This window comes from Lissotriton helveticus, chromosome 6 (genome assembly GCF_964261635.1).
Source record: "Lissotriton helveticus chromosome 6, aLisHel1.1, whole genome shotgun sequence".
Taxonomy (NCBI): domain Eukaryota; kingdom Metazoa; phylum Chordata; class Amphibia; order Caudata; family Salamandridae; genus Lissotriton; species Lissotriton helveticus.
Window position 1 is genome coordinate 1,939,005,021 of NC_136067.1, and position 17,562 is coordinate 1,939,022,582.

Below are 17,562 nucleotides of genomic sequence, written 5' to 3' on the forward strand. Positions count from 1 at the left end.
GACATTTGACTGCCTAGCATCCATGCAGGCATCCTTGTGTAATGTTGCAAGGGTGCTTGCGTTGTAGGCAGGTGTGTTTTTGTGCAGAAAGGGGCACCTTTCAGCACAAAAACAACCCTGAGAGCAGTGGTAGTGGTAAGTTTTGGAGAGAGGGGTGCAGACAGTACACACACACGCACACAAGCACAACACTCATAGCCAGGCATTCACATGCTCACACACAAAAACAGGTCCATTCACAACACTCTTTACCAAACATGTATACATACACGCAATCACCAAACATTAATTTAAAAGAAAAAACTCTTGCCTGCAGCCAGCTCTGCCTCAGAAGTTCCTACAGGTCAGCCAATGAGGTAAGGCAGCAGTCCCAACGTCATCACAGAGTAGGATGGGGTCAGTGGGACTGCTGACCCCACCCACTCTGTGATGAAGTGTCACTGATTGACACTCGGCCCTGGGCGCTTCAGGGCTGAAAACTGAATTCCCAGGTGCGAGGCAATCAGTGACGCTACCCCTCGTCACTGAGGGGAGGGCCTCGGGGACCTTTGCAGAGCTGAGGATCTCATGCCCGCAGGAGCTGTGACTTTCTCATCCCAGTAAAGTTCAGCTCAGGCAGTCAGGAGACTGTGCTACAAGCGCATGTCTGGATCCTGGTTGCCTGACCTGAAAAAAACAGTATTTGTGAGCCTGGCCGACACTGTTCGTGAGGGGCAAAAGGTGGAGAAGCCCCCCAGCCCCAGTGGACCGGCCGCGGCTGAGAGCCATTTTTCTCTATCTATTATGTGACTAGAAAGGGCCGGGAAGGAGGTTGAACTGGGAAAAATGTAAACAGTTTAGATGTCCCTGACCCCTCCTTCCCCCCCACCCACACCCCCTCACACTAGGGTGACCAGACATCCTGGATTTGCCAGGACAGTCCCGGTTTTTTACCACTGTCCCGGAAGATTTCAGCAAATGTGGCTCATTTCCCGGTTTTCAGAGGGCCGGCTGAAAACAGTTGAGGCACCTTTTGTGTGTTCGAAAACAGGGCTAGCATGCAGCTCTTATCAGAAAGCAATTCAATTAGCAGGTAAGATACCGGGCTTATATATTGCATTTTATTTCCTTAGAACCTCGGCTGTGTTTCTGTGTTATTCAGAACTGTCATTCTGTGCCTCGCGGTTGATGTAATATTATAGGGGCATATTATCAAGGACCGGTGTTAAAATTATCGCCGTTTTATCGGCAGGAAACTGGGGATAAAACGGCGATAATGGGCTTGATAACAGGCCCTTATTAATTCCCATAGAAGCCCATGTTAACACGACAACATGGGCTTCTATGTGAATTATCATAGCCCATTATCGCCATTTTATCGGTAGTTTCCTGCCGATAAAACGGCGATAATTTTAACACCGGTCCTTGATAATATGCCCCATAGTCTTTCTTCTATTTCTGCGAAATTTCCCAGTTTTTATTTTTCAAAATCTGGTCAACCTACCCTCTGCCCTACATGTGCCTGTACACAGGTAGCTCTCAAATTAGTGATGTGGCCTTCCAACCACTTTGTGGACATGAATAACTGAAAGTATTGGAGCAGAATAGGTTAGACACTCTTCATACTAGTGGTGTTAGACATTTCAAAAGGCAAGAGGTCTTGTCAATGTCCATTATATAGTTGTTTTCTTTTTATGACATCACATATTCGACTCTTTAATGTTGCTCAAACACGACTAGTGAGCAAATGATAAAGGGAGCGGTGTTGAGAATTATATAAATATGTATCTCACCCGATAAATTCTGACTTTGCATTGTCAGAAATAATGGGGTGGGATAATTACAACCCAATTAAGAGTAATAATGATAAGTGGCATTAATATGTGGATTGGTGTGCTTATTCCACCAAAATCCTCATATCCAGGTATTTAGAGTCAGTTTTTCTGTGTTAAATATTGCTAGTTTTCGCCTGCTGAAATGTATTCAGGGGGCACTGTAGAGTTTTCGCACATAGTGCTTGTTATTGGCCAACTGATAATGAGGCCCTATGGAACTTATATGGAACATATAAAACACATATTTGAGGACCTCGTAACCTGGCCATAAGATCGCCATTCCTGCGCTTGTTTTGTGTACATAGGGGCAGATTTATGTTGGACATGCGCCACTTTTACGCCGCCGCTGCGTCACTTCTGAGACGCAGGAGCAGGGTAAACCCTGCGCCACGTTGCGACATACTTACATCGTGATGCATCTATGGAGATGCGGTACAAAAGGGGGTGGTGATGGACGGAGTATCAGATCCAATCAAACACCCACACCCAGTCAAAAGATCTGAGCTTGATCCATCACCGTTCTTTAGCCCACTCTGCCACCCAGTTCAGACATGGCTATATGCAAATCAGTCTGACCCTGTGCCTCATGGGAACAGTCCAGCCCGATCTGCCAAGCCATGCCTTCCCTGGACCGGAAACAAGCTTCCGAGGACCGGTTTCTGGCATTCCAGCCGTCTTCAGCCCGGCTTGCTTGAATCCAGTGGCAAAGTGAGCAAGGGACTCACGTCTGAGCATACCCTGCCACACTTATGGCAGCCAAAAGCGGTACAAAAGGGGGTGGTGATGGACGGAGTATCAGAACCAATCAAATACCCACACCCAGTCAAAAGATCTGGGCTTGATCCCTCACCGTTCTTTAGCCCACTCTGCCACCCCAGTTCAGACATGGCTATATGCAACCAATCTGACCCTGTGCCTCATGGGAACAGTCCAGCCCGAACTGCCAAGCCATGCCTTCCCTGGACCGGAAACAAGCTTCCGAGGACCGGTTTCTGGCATTCCAGTCATCTTCAGCCCGGCTTGCTTGAATCCAGTGGCAAAGTGAGCAAGGGACTCACGTCTGAGCATACCCTGCCACACTTATGGCGGCCAAAAGCGGTACAAAAGGGGGTGGTGATGGACGGAGTATCAGAACCAATCAAACACCCAGTCAAAAGATCTGGGCTTGATCCATCACCGTTCTTTAGCCCACTCTGCCACCCCAGTTCAGACATGGCTATATGCAAATCAGTCTGACCCTGTGCCTCATGGGAACAGTCCAGCCTGAACTGCCAAGCCATGCCTTCCCTGGACCGGAAACAAGCTTCCGAGGACCGGTTTCTGGCATTCCAGCCGTCTTCACCCTGGCTTGCTTGAATCCAGTGGCAAAGTGAGCAAGGGACTCACGTCTGAGCATACCCTGCCACACTTATGGCGGCCAAAAGCGGTACAAAAGGGGGTGGTGATGGACGGAGTTTCAGAACCAATGAAACACCCACACCCAGTCAAAAGATCTGGGCTTGATCCATCACCGTTCTTTAGCCCACTCTGCCACCCCAGTTCAGACATGGCTATATGCAAATCAGTCTGACCCTGTGCCTCATGGGAACAGTCCAGCCCGAACTGCCAAGCCATGCCTACCCTGGACCGGAAACAAGCTTCTGAGGACCGGTTTCTGGCATTCCAGCCGTCTTCAGCCCGTCTTGCTTGAATCCAGTGGCAAAGTGAGCAAGGGACTCACGTCTGAGCATACCCTGCCACACTTATGGCGGCCAAAAGCGGTACAAAAGGGGGTGGTGATGGACGGAGTATCAGAACCAATCAAACACCAACACCCAGTCAAAAGATCTGGGCTTGATCCATCACCGTTCTTTAGCCCACTCTGCCACCCCAGTTCAGACATGGCTACCCCCTGTGCTACATTACAGGTATAATATATGCAGGGGGGGCGTTCCCCCCCAAAAATCCTCGTAGAAATGACGCAGTGAAATCTATGAGATTTCACTGCGTCACTTCTAGGGTGCCGTTGCGTCAAAATCTTGCGCCTACCTCACAGCAGGCGTAAGACTGACGCAGGCCCTTTCACATGGGACTTGCCCATGTGAAAGGATGCATTGCTGGAGTTGCGTCACTTTTGTGACATACTCCAGCAATGCGTCACTTTTGCGCTTACAGACACGTCAGAAATACTGACGTATCTGTAACTCCTTGCGACATGATGCGTCATACATTAAATATGACGCATCAGGTATGTCGCAAGGAGTGCGCACTGAGAAGTGACGCATCGCTGATTTCATGCAGCGATGCGTCATTTCTCATAAATGAGGCCCAGTGTGTTTATAAGAAGCAATCACTGCTGTGGGAGGTAAGCCCTTACCTGCTTCAGCCACACGTTCGTCGTCATCATCTGGTTTTTCTCATCCTGCAGGAAGGGTAAAAAGAGGGAGGGGAGAGAATAGGAAAAGAGTTAATTTAGTCCGAGTGGAAGGAGCAATTTATCTGAATTGAAATCAATGGCTGGCAGGGAGCCGGCGCTCCGGAAGCCTCAGTTCATCTCACAAATTAGAGGCCCGCTGTCAGGTTATCGGCCCCGTCAGCTGTCTGCGGGGGACAAAGTGCTTCCCCTGTCTGAAAGGAACACGGACTAATAGGGTTATGTGTATTTTTTTCTGCAGCTTCAATTTGAAAGATTGTAGCCTGAATATTGGATTTACGGTTTTAAAAGGCAAGGATTGCGGGGTTGCAGCCGCCATTGAGGCCGCAGGTGGCTTTGAACCAGCCTCGCCGCTGATGGACCGCAGCCTGCCTGACAGCAGGCCGCTGAGCCTCGCGCCGCTGCCCGGGCCCGTGAGATTACCACGCGCATGCGTGCACGGGGTGGTCTGCCGCCCTTCATTAACCGATTCGACGCGATGGACATTCGTGCGGCCTGGGCCGTCTGACGCACACGCCCACCGAGAGGTCGAACTGCCGAGGCTGTCCGACGCATCGAAAAGGTTAAGGGAGGTGCTTCAAAAACTCTGATCAGGATGGATAGAAGCTATTTTGGACAAGCACTGGCAAAGCAAATATGTCTCTGCTGTAAAAGCTGAGCAAGGTTAGGTGGTCCCCCCGGCTTGACAAAATGGCAAAAATATGTGTTTAACCCGTTTGATGCGTCGGACGGCCCCAGGCATCCAACGTCATGGAGGGAGTGTGCGGAGGATGGCCGGGGACCATCTGAACCACGCCCACTCATTACTTCACCCGCATCGCTGTGAAATTCGTGCCCCGGTCAACGGGCTAAACACATATTATTTGCCATTTTGTCACCCCCCTCAGTAATAACACCCGGGGCGGCCCGCCCACACCTCACCCCCTTCATACGCCAATGAACCTGAGCTATTGGCTTTGCAAATGCTTATTTTCTTTGCTACCACTTAATGCCAAAATGGCTGCCACATTATCAGAAGCATGTGGGCGCAAAAGCAGTCACCTTGGGATGGAGTTTCTATTAAAGATAAGTCATTCTAAGAGGGCATCCAATGCATGCGTCATGATGCAGGCCTATGTACGCATGGTGAAGCAACGGTAGTCGTTTTTAATTTATTGTTCGAACATGGCTGATGGCCATCTTCGAACAGTAAATTAGAAGTGAAAAAGAGAGATTGCAGCAGTTCCAAAACAAGCATTGGTAAATGCATTAGGTTTAGTCTATGTGATGAATTGTAAGTTGTTTGTGCAGGTGAAACCTAAAAATAAAGATATCCCACTTGATATCCGAGTTGACTACAGGTACTCTGTTCAATACCCAAGCAACCTAAAAAACCTGAAGAGAAAATGTATGCAAGAGCAATTTTCATATTCAATTAAAAAATAACCAGTAGATGGCAGTGTTGTCAATTTCTTCCAATATGGGGAGAGAGTGACGTGATAACTTCACACGGCTCATACAAGCACACTAATATAACTGCCCAAAACAAAGTAATACAATCAAGTTAAAGAACTTAAGCCCACCTAAAATGTATAGTGAGATCAAATGAATACTCCTCAGCGGCGTCACAATGAAAACAACACAGCTGTTTCAATGGGTGCAGCCAGGGAAAGTAAACAAAAAAAAAGTTCCACACAACAGTGGATGGACATAGTATTGAACTAAGGGAACTGATAAGAGCCTCCTTTTACTATATATTAAATACAAGAGATTTCACAAGCACAGAGCAAGAGCTGTGCAGGTGAAACCTAAAAAGGAAGTTAGTGGCTCAGGAGCAGTTTGCAGCTGCATGTCAAAGTGAAAAAAAACTATTGGAAATGGAGAGGGGAGTGAGGCTGGGAGTACTGGACCTGCAGGGAGGGGGAGAGTAGTGAATATAAAGTGGGGGGCCTGGGGCCACTTCACTGTCCGGTGCAACAGGCTTGGGAGAGAGCAAAGAAAGACATGGATTCCCTGCACCATAAATGCAAAGGAAAAAAGTCCCATCAAGCAGTGGAAGGATACACTGAGGCTGCAATACTTCTAGGCAGAACAAAACGCGACCAAAGGGAGGAAAGAATAGAGACCTGAGATAGACAACAAAGCCGTCCAATCATGAGCAACAGGCTAGCTGTCAGCCCTCTCTAAGTATATGTTATTCATTGGAAACAATAGAGCTCCAACAGACAGCTAAAGGCATCAATAACCGAGACCTATAGGCATGTTTATGTAACTACAGTTCAAGTTGCTGCAAGAGGTCAACCCTGCCCCCTTAGGTTCTACTAGTTGATCACCATTCCGGGGTGGCATTCATGGTGCCAAGGTATAGTCATAAGTCTTGCTTAAACTGGGCCTGATTAGTGTGTAGCTTTAAGTCCAGTAGGCCAGATGTGTCCAAGGTAGGCTCAGAAAGGCTCGCTTCATGCCTGATTTTCATCATACCCTCTGACTCTGTAAATTAGTTTAATTTAGATTCACCACACTAATACATATATTATCTATTGATATTCTGAAATTCTAGCATGGATCTAAGCGACTTGGACCTATGTTGGACATCCTGCCTGTGTGCTATTCAATTTCTGTTTAGTGTGCACTGACCAGTGCAGCTGCCTTATCTTGGGCTTTGTTATGCACCGCACTTAAAGTACAGACCTTTTAGCTAATGGACGGTTGAGTGCCTGGTCAGCAGTTCTCTGCATATGTTTGTTTGTGCTTTTGTGGGTGTGTGCAGATTGCATTTGCAGTTTGGCACTGCTAGTTGTTGATTAGCACCTTAGGGGTTTCAGCTTTTAACAAGCATTAGCAAAGCCAACAAGTCTTTGTGACTTTTTTGTTTTGCCAATGGCTTTTGGCAATGTCACACAACATCAGTAAACAGCAAAATGCTGTGCTGTACTGGCATAAAAAAGGCATAATTTCATTAGCTCGTGCATTTTCTATTTATCGACCCAAGATGGCAGACACCACTGTGAGCAGTAAATGAAGACAGAAAACCTTTGAGTAACATAAAAGAGCTTTTTGTACTGCAGAATGGTCTGGCAGCAAATGGCAGCTACTGAGCTAACCCAAAATAATGAGGAAAAAAAACATGACAGAACGCAGGTGGGTATAGGAGTAGCAGACGAGAGGGTGGAGGAGAAGATCAGGGTGGAAGCAATGGGGAGTGGGAGGAGAGGCCAGGGAGCAATGGATGCACTTGGGACTGGGCTGGAGGAGGCCATAAACGTTGGGGAAAGCAATGGATGAGGTTGGGGTAGGGATGAGGGAACAACACGGAGGAAAGGGAGGATGTTTGAGGGAAGGAAGCAGCACATGACGGAGAGAGCTAGAACACACGTACTCTGTGCAGTGCTGAATAAAAAGAAAAATGTAGCGATACATTATCTCCGCTTTTATCGGCAGGAAACTGCCTCTAAAGCGGCGATAATGGGCTTGATAATATGCCCTTGTGAATTCCCATAGCAGCCCAGGTTAACACCAGAACCTGGGCTTCTATGGGAATTCACAAGGGCATATTATCAAGCCCATTTTATCACCGCTTTAGCGGCAGTTTCCTGCCGTTAAAGCCGCAATAATGTAGCACCCTTTCTTGATAATATGGCCCGTAGTTCCCTGAATGTGAGCAATGGAAGAATACAAGTCAGCCAATTAAGAGTTTAGTAAAACGCTGATGCTACAGAGGAGGGTAAAACACAGGAAGAGAAAGGCAAGATATCCAATAAGATGCAAGCAAATCATAGTGACGAATGGTAAGCAGTACGTTTTTGGTATGGTCCACAAGAGGCGTTCACCTACAGACAAAACTGTAACATAGTCAAGACCTAAAAATAAAATGTGGGGGGGGTTTAAACTAACACTTTCCATGTGTTGGTTTGATTTCAAGGTACCCTCAACATGGTTCCAGAATACTTATCTTTCCTAATTGCAATGATCACTCCTCTTCGACCACTATAGCCTTCGTACCTCCACCTACTTGCTGTATCCAAATACCTCCCTGTGTTTTCATTTTTTTCAATAGCTTGGGCCTTTACTTGGGAACACCATCCCTATCCAGATAAGAGCTGCACACATCACAGAATTCAAATGGTCACTGATCCTCTAAATCCAACTCTCCAACCATCCTCCAATTATCAATCTCACCGCCACCTAACCCAACCCAACCCTTCCCACCAACCAACCCCAAACATGTAAATATGTGCGACCCTTGACCATTGTTGCTGCCTGTCTCTCTGCCTGCCCCGCCGTATTTTGTGCCCGTATTTTGCGCCCTTTTGCCTTCTGTGCCACCCTCCCGCTCCCCCCTCTCTCTCTCCCACCGCTGCGTCCCCGCCCCCATGGTCCCCCATTCGCCGCCCGCTCCCGCCTCCCAGCTGCTCCTCCCTCCTTCTTCCCCTCATATGGAGGCCGCGCAGGGCCGCGTGCAGCAGGCGCGTCGCTGGCGCGCCTAAGACAAGCCCGTCTGCGCCCGTCCGCGCCTGGACCGCGCCCAGCGCCAGGACCCCTGGCCCCCGCCGAAGCCAGGAAACCCGACTGAGATACGACACCGCCGCCCTCCACGCACTCAACACCGGCCGACCATCCACCTGCTACCGAGCCACCCCGAGGCGCACCCACGGACCCTTCTCCTGCAAAGCTTGCAAATTCACTTGCCTCTGAACCTACATCCCGCCCTCTGGACCAAGCAACAACAACAACCACCTCAAGTGCATCTTACTCAGCACCCGCTCCGTCCACAAGCACGCCGTCAAACTCTCGGACCTCCTAGACACAACAGCGCCGGACGTCGCCTTCCTTACGGAAACCTGGATGAACACCTCCTCAGCACCCGACATCGCCATAGCCATCCCAGATGGCTACAAGATCACCCATAAGGACCGCGTCAAGCAAACCGGAAGAGGAATCGCCATCATTTACAGAAACACCATCAGCCTCACGACCAACACCGGAGATGCCCTCACCGCCGCCGAACACCTACACTTCCAGATCCACACCGACCCCAAGACCACCCTCAGAGGAACCCTCATCTACAGACCCCCAGGCCCACGCGCACAATTCAGTGAAACCATCGCCGATTTCATCAGCCCGCACGCCCTCCCCTCATCAAACTACATCCTCCTAGGGGACCTGAACTTCCACCTGGAGAACAATAACGACAACAACACCACCACCCTGCTCGACAACCTCGCCAACCTCAGACTCAAGCAACTGGTGAACACTCCCACCCACTACGCCGGCCACACGCTCGACCCCATCTTCTCCGCCAGCAACCACGTCTCCTTCAGCCACTCCACCGGACTACACTGGACCGACCACAGCTGCATCCATTTCACCTTCAAGAAGACTACATCCCACGACCGCCCGCAACAGATCCCCCGCAGAGGCTGGAGTAAAGTCACTACAGACCAGCTAACCATGTCACTGAGCCAGAACCCACCAACCGACACCACTGACACCAATGAAGCAGCCCGCAACCTCACACAGTGGATCACCAACTGCGCCGACACCCTTGCCCCACTGAAGAACCCCCCAGGCAAGACCAACAACAGGAAAGCCACATGGTTCACCGACGCCCTCAAAGAATCGAAGAAATCCTGCTGAACTATCGAGAAAACCTGGTGCCACGAACAGACAACAGAAAACCTGACAGCTCTCAAGAACGCCACTCGCAAACACCACCAGCTGATCCACACCACCAAAAGGACATTGTTCAAAGAGCGGCTGGACAACAACACACACAACAGCAAGGAACTCTTCAGCATCGTAAAAGAGCTCTCCAACCCCAGCGCCAGCAGCAACAACATCACACCGTCGCAAGACCTCTGCAACTCCCTCACCACGTTCTTTCACCGCAAGATCGTCGACATACACGACAGCTTCGGTGCCCAGACCACACCTACAATCACCAAAACAATGCCCCCTACCACCACCCTCAATGCCTGGATCATCATCAGGACTGAAGACACCACCCACGTCATGAACACCATCCACTCCGACTCTCCCTCCGACCCATGCCCTCACCACATCTTCAACAAAGCCAACACCATCATCGCACCCCACCTCCGGAACGTCATAAACAACTCCTTCACATCCACCACATTCCCAGAGAGCTGGAAGCACGCAGAGATCAATGCCGTTCTGAAGAAACCCACAGCGGACCCTGAAGACCTCCAGAACTTCCACCCCATCTCTCTTCTTCCCTTTCCTGCAAAAGTCATCGAGAAGACCGTCAATAAACAGCTGACGCTTTCCTCGAGGCAAACGACTACCTCGACTCATCCCAGTCCGGATTTCGAGCCAATCAAACACCGAGACCGCCCTCATCGCAGCCACTGATGACATCAGGATCCTGCTTGACAACGGGGAAACAACCGCCCTCATCCTCCTAGGCTTCTCAGCCGCCTTTGATACCATCTGCCATCGCACCCTAATAACCCGCCTCCAGAACACTGGGATCCAAGGAAAAGCCCTGGACTGGATCACCTCGTTCCTCTCCGACAGAAACCAGAGAGTCCGCCTCCCTCCCTTCCACTCCGCGGCCACCGAGATCATTTGCGGCGTACCCCAAAGCTCTTCGCTCAGCCCAACCGTCTTCAATATCTACGTGAGCCCCCTTGCCGCCATCGCACGCAAACACAACCTCAACATCATCTCCTACGCCGACGACACCCAGCTGATACTCTCCCTCACCAAAGACCCAGCCACCACCAAAACCAACTTCCAGGAAGGAATGAAAGCGGTGGCGGAATGGATGAAGCTCAGTCGTCTGAAACTGAACTCAGACAAGACGGAGGTCCTCATCCTCGGACCATCCCCATCCACCTGGGATGACTCATGGTGGCCCACAGAGCTGGGCACCGCACCGACACCCACGGACCACGCACGCAACCTGGGATTCATCCTGGACTCCTCTCTCACGATGGCAAAGCAAGTCAACACCATCTCATCCTCATGCTTCAACACCCAGCGCATGCTCCGGAAGAACTTCCGGTGGATCCCTATCGGAACCAGAAAGATGGTCACCCAGGCCCTCGTCACCAGCCGATTGGACTACAGGAACGCCCTATAGGCAGGAACCACAGCCAAACTTCAGAAAAGACTCCAACGCATACAGAACACTTCTGCACAACTCATCCTCAACATCCCTCGCCACAGCCACATATCCGCCCACCTGAAAGACCTGCACTGGCTCCCCGTCAGCAAAAGGATCACGTTCAGGTTCCTCACGCACACAAAGTGCTCCACGACATGGGCCACGAATACCTCAACAATCGCCTCACGTTCTACACTCCGACCCGCCAGTTCCACTCCGCCAGCCTTGCCCTCACCGCTGTCCCAAGGATTCGCAGAACCACCACCGGAGGAAGATCGTTCTCCTACTTGGCCTCCAAGACATGGAACTCCCTCCGAGCCCACCTACGACTGACCCAGGACCATCTCACCTTCAGGAAACACCTCAAGACCTGGCTATTCGAGCAGTAGCAGCACCCCTCCTCCCTTCAGCGCCTTGAGACCCTCACGGGTGAGTAGCACGCTCTATAAATGCATTGATTGATTGATTGATTGATTGAATATGTAATATTTGTAGACAGTTGCTTTCTGTGTTTTTTGTGCCGTGAGGCCTCCCTCCTCTCCAAGCCATTTAAGGCCTGAGGAGTCCACCCCTAGGGCCAAAATCATAAAAGAAGGGGAGAGGGGTTCCCTCCCTGAGCCCATAAAGGTCCCAGGGAGCCTACCGCTTGGCCACAATTTGCCTAGAAGGGGAGGTGGATTGTGCAGCCCCCTCCCCGAGCCTCCAGAGGCCAGAGGTCCCCATCCCCTGGATCCGATTTCATAATAACGGAGTGGGGGACTGTTTGTGCCCCCTCCCCGAGCCACCAGAAGCCTCAGGGTCTCCACCCTGTGGCCAAAGTTGCTCAAAAAGGGGAAGGGGACAGTGCACCCCCATCCATGAGCCTCTAAAGGCCCAAAGAGCCAATCCCCCCCGGGGCTGCTAAACTCATTATATGAGTGATGTCAGTGGTGTCATAAATAATATCATTTAACATTTCATGGGTGATGTAATATGTGAGGTCATGAGCAGTGCATGGTGGGTGTGCAAGTTATAGTTAGCTCTGCTAACTATATCTGGTGAAGTGCGTTTTTTATTTAGTTCAAAACGTTAATGTTGTCACTGACATATTCACCTAACTATAACGTTAGTTTAACCTTTTGTTTTTTTAGTGAATATATATATAATTTATGCACCAACTTTAAATTATTATCACTTTATTTATTCCTCAGTTATGGACTGCTTATACCATTTTATATGATCTCACTTATACCATATAAAATAACAGTATTTACAATAAGTTATAACATCACAAATCAGATCTTTAGTGAGAACACAGTGCATGGCAGAGTGGCGAGTTATACTTAACCCCTTCGATGCACATGACGGAACCATGCCGCCATGAGTCACGGTTGGGCTGTGCTCATGACGACATGGTTCCATCACGACCACGCCTGAGATTGGAATGTCGAGCACCGGGCTGGAATTCCTGCCGCAGGCAAGGAGTTAATGTAGTGTGGTGACCGAGTTTTTAAAATTACAAAATGTCAGTACTTTAACTTTTGATTTTACCTAAAGAATAAATGATGTTATATTCATTTAATGGTGGTGCCTAAATAATTTATAGTAGAACTATAACTTAAGAATTTCTAATGTATATGTATTTTAAATGTAGTGTTTATAGAAAGAATAAGTAAAGACTTTGTGGTGTAGAGTGGAGTATTGTGCTGTGAAGTGCAATACAGTGGAGTGGCATGGAGTGGAGTAGAGTGGCATGTAGTGTGTAACAGTGTAAATGGAGTAGTGTAGAGTGCAATGGCATGCAGTGGAGTGGCGTACAGTGGAGTGAGGTAAAGTGTAGTGGCATACAGTACAATAGCTTATAGTGGAGTGTTATATTGTGGAATGTAGTAGAGTGTAGTAGCACAGATTAGAAAAACGTATAATGGAGTGGCACACAGTCGAGCGGTGTAGAGTGGAATAGCTTTAAGTGCAGTGGGAAGAGTGGAGTTGTGTAAAGTGGAAAACCACTGAGAGGAGTAGCGTAGAGGGGACTAGCATAAAATACTATGTATTAGAATGGCGTACCGTGGAGTGGTATAGAGTGGTGAGGCATAGAGTGGAATAGCGTGGAGTGCAGTGCAGTGGAATTGCTTTCAATGGAATCGTGTAGAGCGGATTGGCCTGCAGTGTAGTGATGTACAGAGCAGTGGCGTACAGTGGTTGTGTTCGAGTGGAGTGGGTATAGCGGAATAGCATAGAATGGATTGGCATGCAGTGGAGTGGCATAGAATGGATTGGCATGCAGTGGAGTGGCGTAGAATGTAGTGGCATGCAGTGGAGTGCCATAGAGTGGAAAGGCATTTAGTGGCGTGAGGTACAGTGTTGTGACGTACAGTGGAGTAGCACTGAGTGGAGTCAGGTAAAGTGGAGTTGCGTGCACTGGAGTGGCATAGAGTAGAATAGTGTACACTAGGGTGTGGTAGAGTGGAATGCCATACAGTGGAATAGCGTAGAGTGGAGTAGTGTACAATAGAGTGGTGTAAAGTGGAGTGCTGTACAGTATGGTGGCGTACATTGGGGTGTTGTAGAGTGGAATACCATAGAGTGTATTGGGGTAGACTGTAGTGGAGTACAGTGTATTAGCGCAGAATGGAGTAGCGTACAGTGTAATAGAGTTGAGTGGTGTGAAGTGGAGTGCGATACAGTGGAGTAGCGTACAGTGGAGTGATATAGAGTGCAATAGCATAGAGTGTTACTGGCATACAGTGTAGTGACATAGGGTTGAATGGCATATAGTGGAATAGCGCACTGGAGAGTGGCATAGAATGGAGTGTTGTATAGTAGAATAGGGTAGAGTAGATAGACGTAGAGTGGCGTAGAGTGCAGTGGCACAGAATGGAGTGATGTACAGGGTAATAGCGTACAGTGCAGTGGCATATAGTGGAGTATCATACAGTGCACTGGTTTAGAGCGTAATGGCACAGAGTGGGGTGGAGTATCCTGAAGTGGCGTAGAGTGGAGTGGGGTAGAGTACAGTGTCATAGAGCGGAATAGCATAGAGTGGAGTATTGTACAGTGGAGCTGCATTCAGTGGAATAGTGTAGAGTTTGTTGGCATACAATGTAGTGGCATACTGTGGTGTAGTCTGGACTGGAGTGCTGTACAGTTGAGCAGGATATAGTGGAACAGCAGACAGTAGAGTGGTGTACAATGCAGTGACGTGCAGTGGAGTATGTTAGAGTGAAGTGGCATACAGTGAAATAGCTTAGAGTAGAGTGGCGTACAGTGGAGTGTTGTAGAGTGGACTGGGGTACAGTGGAGTGTGGTACAGTATAGTAGCATACATTGGAATAGCATAGAGAGGAGTGGCGTACAATGGAGTGGCATATAAAGTTGTAGTGTACAGTGTAATAGCTTACACTGGAGTGGGTAGAGTGGAGTGGTGCAGAGTGGAAAGACATAAAGTGTAATAGTATAGAGTCATGTAGAGTGTAGTGACATACAGTGGAGCATTTCCTAGAAGGCCGAATATGCACTAAATAGCCAATAATATGAGTTGAGACAGAATAATCCTCTGGGTGGATTCAAAGCTATTTTAAAGAAATTGTAACTATGGACCAGATGTACTAAAAAGAAAGTTTTGCGATTCCCAAATTGCGATTCCTTGAGAATTGCAATTAGGGAATCGCAAAATGGCATATACGAAAGTGTGTTGAACACTTTCTGCAATTCCCAGTGGGTCGCAAATGACCAACCTCATTAATATTAAGGAGGTAAGTCGCAATTTGCGACCCATTAGTATAGCAAACATCCCAGGGATGGTGGCCTGCCTGTCATTGCTTTTAAATAAAGCAAACTTAAAGCAGACCTATTTCCTTAAAGGAGGGCTAGGGGGGAAGGGGTCCCTGCTAGGGGCCCCCAAAGACACTTTCTGACAGCCTTTTCAAGTCAGAAAGGCCGACACGAAATGGTTGTCGGAAAGTGCCATCATAATCCCAACGGCAGAGCCGAGCCTGGGTCCCCTGTCATTCATGGAATTATGCTGGCTTCAGACGCTCCGATGGGCTCCGATGGCTCCGATGGGCTCCTTGTGTCTGTCGGAACAGCATCGGAATCCCTATTCTGTTTTCATTTCAACAGCTGTCATCCTAATATGGCGGTCAGAATGAAAAGAAAAACGTCGGGCTGAAAGCCTCCGACTGTTGGTCGGAGGCTTTCCACCCGACATCGTAACCAAGCCCATAGTCTAAAAAATTTGAAAATACTAAATGGAGGAAGAGCCTCTTACTGCACACCAAAATACTAAAACGCTCTGCCTACCTCTGAGACAAGCAGCAAACAACCTTCTTTTTAGGAACCATTTAAAGACTTGACCATTCACTCACCTTAACTCCTCTTTATTTGTATCTTGCTGCTACAATCCACCAAGGAGCAGGATACTCCAGAGGTCGGTGTGCATACAACAAGTCTCTGTTCACCCATCTACTGAACATCCTACTTAACTTCTCCGATTTCTTCTATTGTGAAAATGCACTTTGGCAAGCAGGACACACTGTTCTATCCATAGGATGAGTTCTCTCTACCTAAATATTCAACATCAGCACACTCATTGACAACCCCCATGGTAAACATTGTCCACAGCTCCTCTATTTAAAGATCCTTCCTCTTAGCTCTCAAGACTTTGAACCACAAACAAATATTCAGGCATGTGGCTGGCACCAATACCCAATGCTGTTACCAATACTTATGTTTTATCATCAGACTTAGATCCAGAGCAAGAGAGAGAAAGGCAGAAAAGAGATGGAGAGAAAGATGATTGAGAAAGATGGAAAAACAGTGAGAAATCAAGTATGAAACTTCATAGTAGGATAAGGAAGAGTGAGATATAGACAGGAAGTGTAGGGTGGGGGAGGAAAGAAACATGAGGGGTAGTCTCTGTATTTGGAACCTGGGCATTCTGCGGCACCAATGGTTGGCTCCTAAGAAAACATGTAGGCCACACATTTATGTGTTTTTTTTAATCAAGCAATGCCTCAACAGCATTGTGTCACTTTGAGTCACAGACTGTTACTGTGGGTGTTGTGACTTTACCACCCTGTTTTTTAAAGTGCATTATCAGTGTCAGTTAGACTGAGCGACGGTCAGCATGACAGGCACTCACCATGTCAAAGTCAGTCCCCCAGGCGTTTTACATGTGCTAATGTGTAGGTACCATGCAGAAATGTTTTCTGGGGTGAAGTTCTCACAGCCATTAGAGCAGTGCGATTTTCAGACTGGAAAAGCCATGTGAGGATTCCCCCCACCCTGCTGATGAGGGGGGCGGTCACTGATAGAATCAGCCCTGGGCACTTTAGAGTTAAGCTCTGAGATGCCCAGGGCTGACTGTCAATCAGTGAAGCCTCATATTGATCTTTCCTAACTTGTCACAGAGTGGGGTGTGGTCATCAAGTCTCCCTTATTCCACCTCAATTTCTGACGAGTTAAGAGAGGTCCTCCTGGATCCTTCCCGGAGGGCATGCTTCTGCCTCCTGCAATTCCTGGGTGTTGCCTTCTTCACTGAGCCCTGATCATATGTCCTGACAGGTAAGTAGTTTATTGAATGTTGAGGTGCATATGTGCAAGTATGGGTATGGTCCTGTGGAAGGCTGTTGCCGAAACATGTCAGCCATACCTACAAACCTTTTCGTGATACGCAAGTATGTATGAATTCTTGTAAGAATATTTTCCAGTGTGTGCTTGTGAACAGTGGGGTGTAAGTGTGTGTATGTGAGTGCTTGTGAATGGGAGGGTGTGAGTATGTGTGCATGCATGTGTGCTTGTGAATGGGCGGGTGTGAGTATGTGTGCATGCATGTGTGCTTGTGAAAGGGTGGGTGTGAGAGTGTGTGAGTATGTGTGCATGCATGCTTGCTTGTGAATGGGCAGGTGTGAGTATGTGTGCATGCATGCATTCTTGTGAATGGGCAGGTGTGAGTATGTGTGCATGCATGTGTGCTTGTGAAAGGGTGGGTGTGAGAGTGTGTGAGTATGTGTGCATGCATGCTTGCTTGTGAATGGGTGGGTGAGTGTATGTGCATGCATGTGTGCTTGTGAAAGGATGGGTGTGAGAGTGTGTGAGTATGTGTGCATGCATGCTTTCTTGTGAATGGGTGAGTGAGTGTGTGTGCATGCATGTGTGCTTGTGAAAGGATGGGTGTGAGAGTGTGTGAGTATGTGTGCATGCATGCTTTCTTGTGAATGGGTGGGTGAGTGTGTGTGCATGCATGT

General features: G+C 48.6%; 1 protein-coding gene across 1 annotated transcript in view; it reads right to left on the reverse strand.

Annotated features, from left to right (window-relative positions):
- Positions 1-17,562, reverse strand: part of CHRNA2 (cholinergic receptor nicotinic alpha 2 subunit) — a 166,272-nt gene that overhangs the window by 48,188 nt on the left and 100,522 nt on the right. Inside the window, exon 4 of the mRNA XM_078649943.1 lies at positions 4,171-4,215. Within this exon, the coding sequence (XP_078506069.1) occupies positions 4,171-4,215 (45 nt within the window). The remainder of the gene's footprint in view (positions 1-4,170; positions 4,216-17,562) is intronic.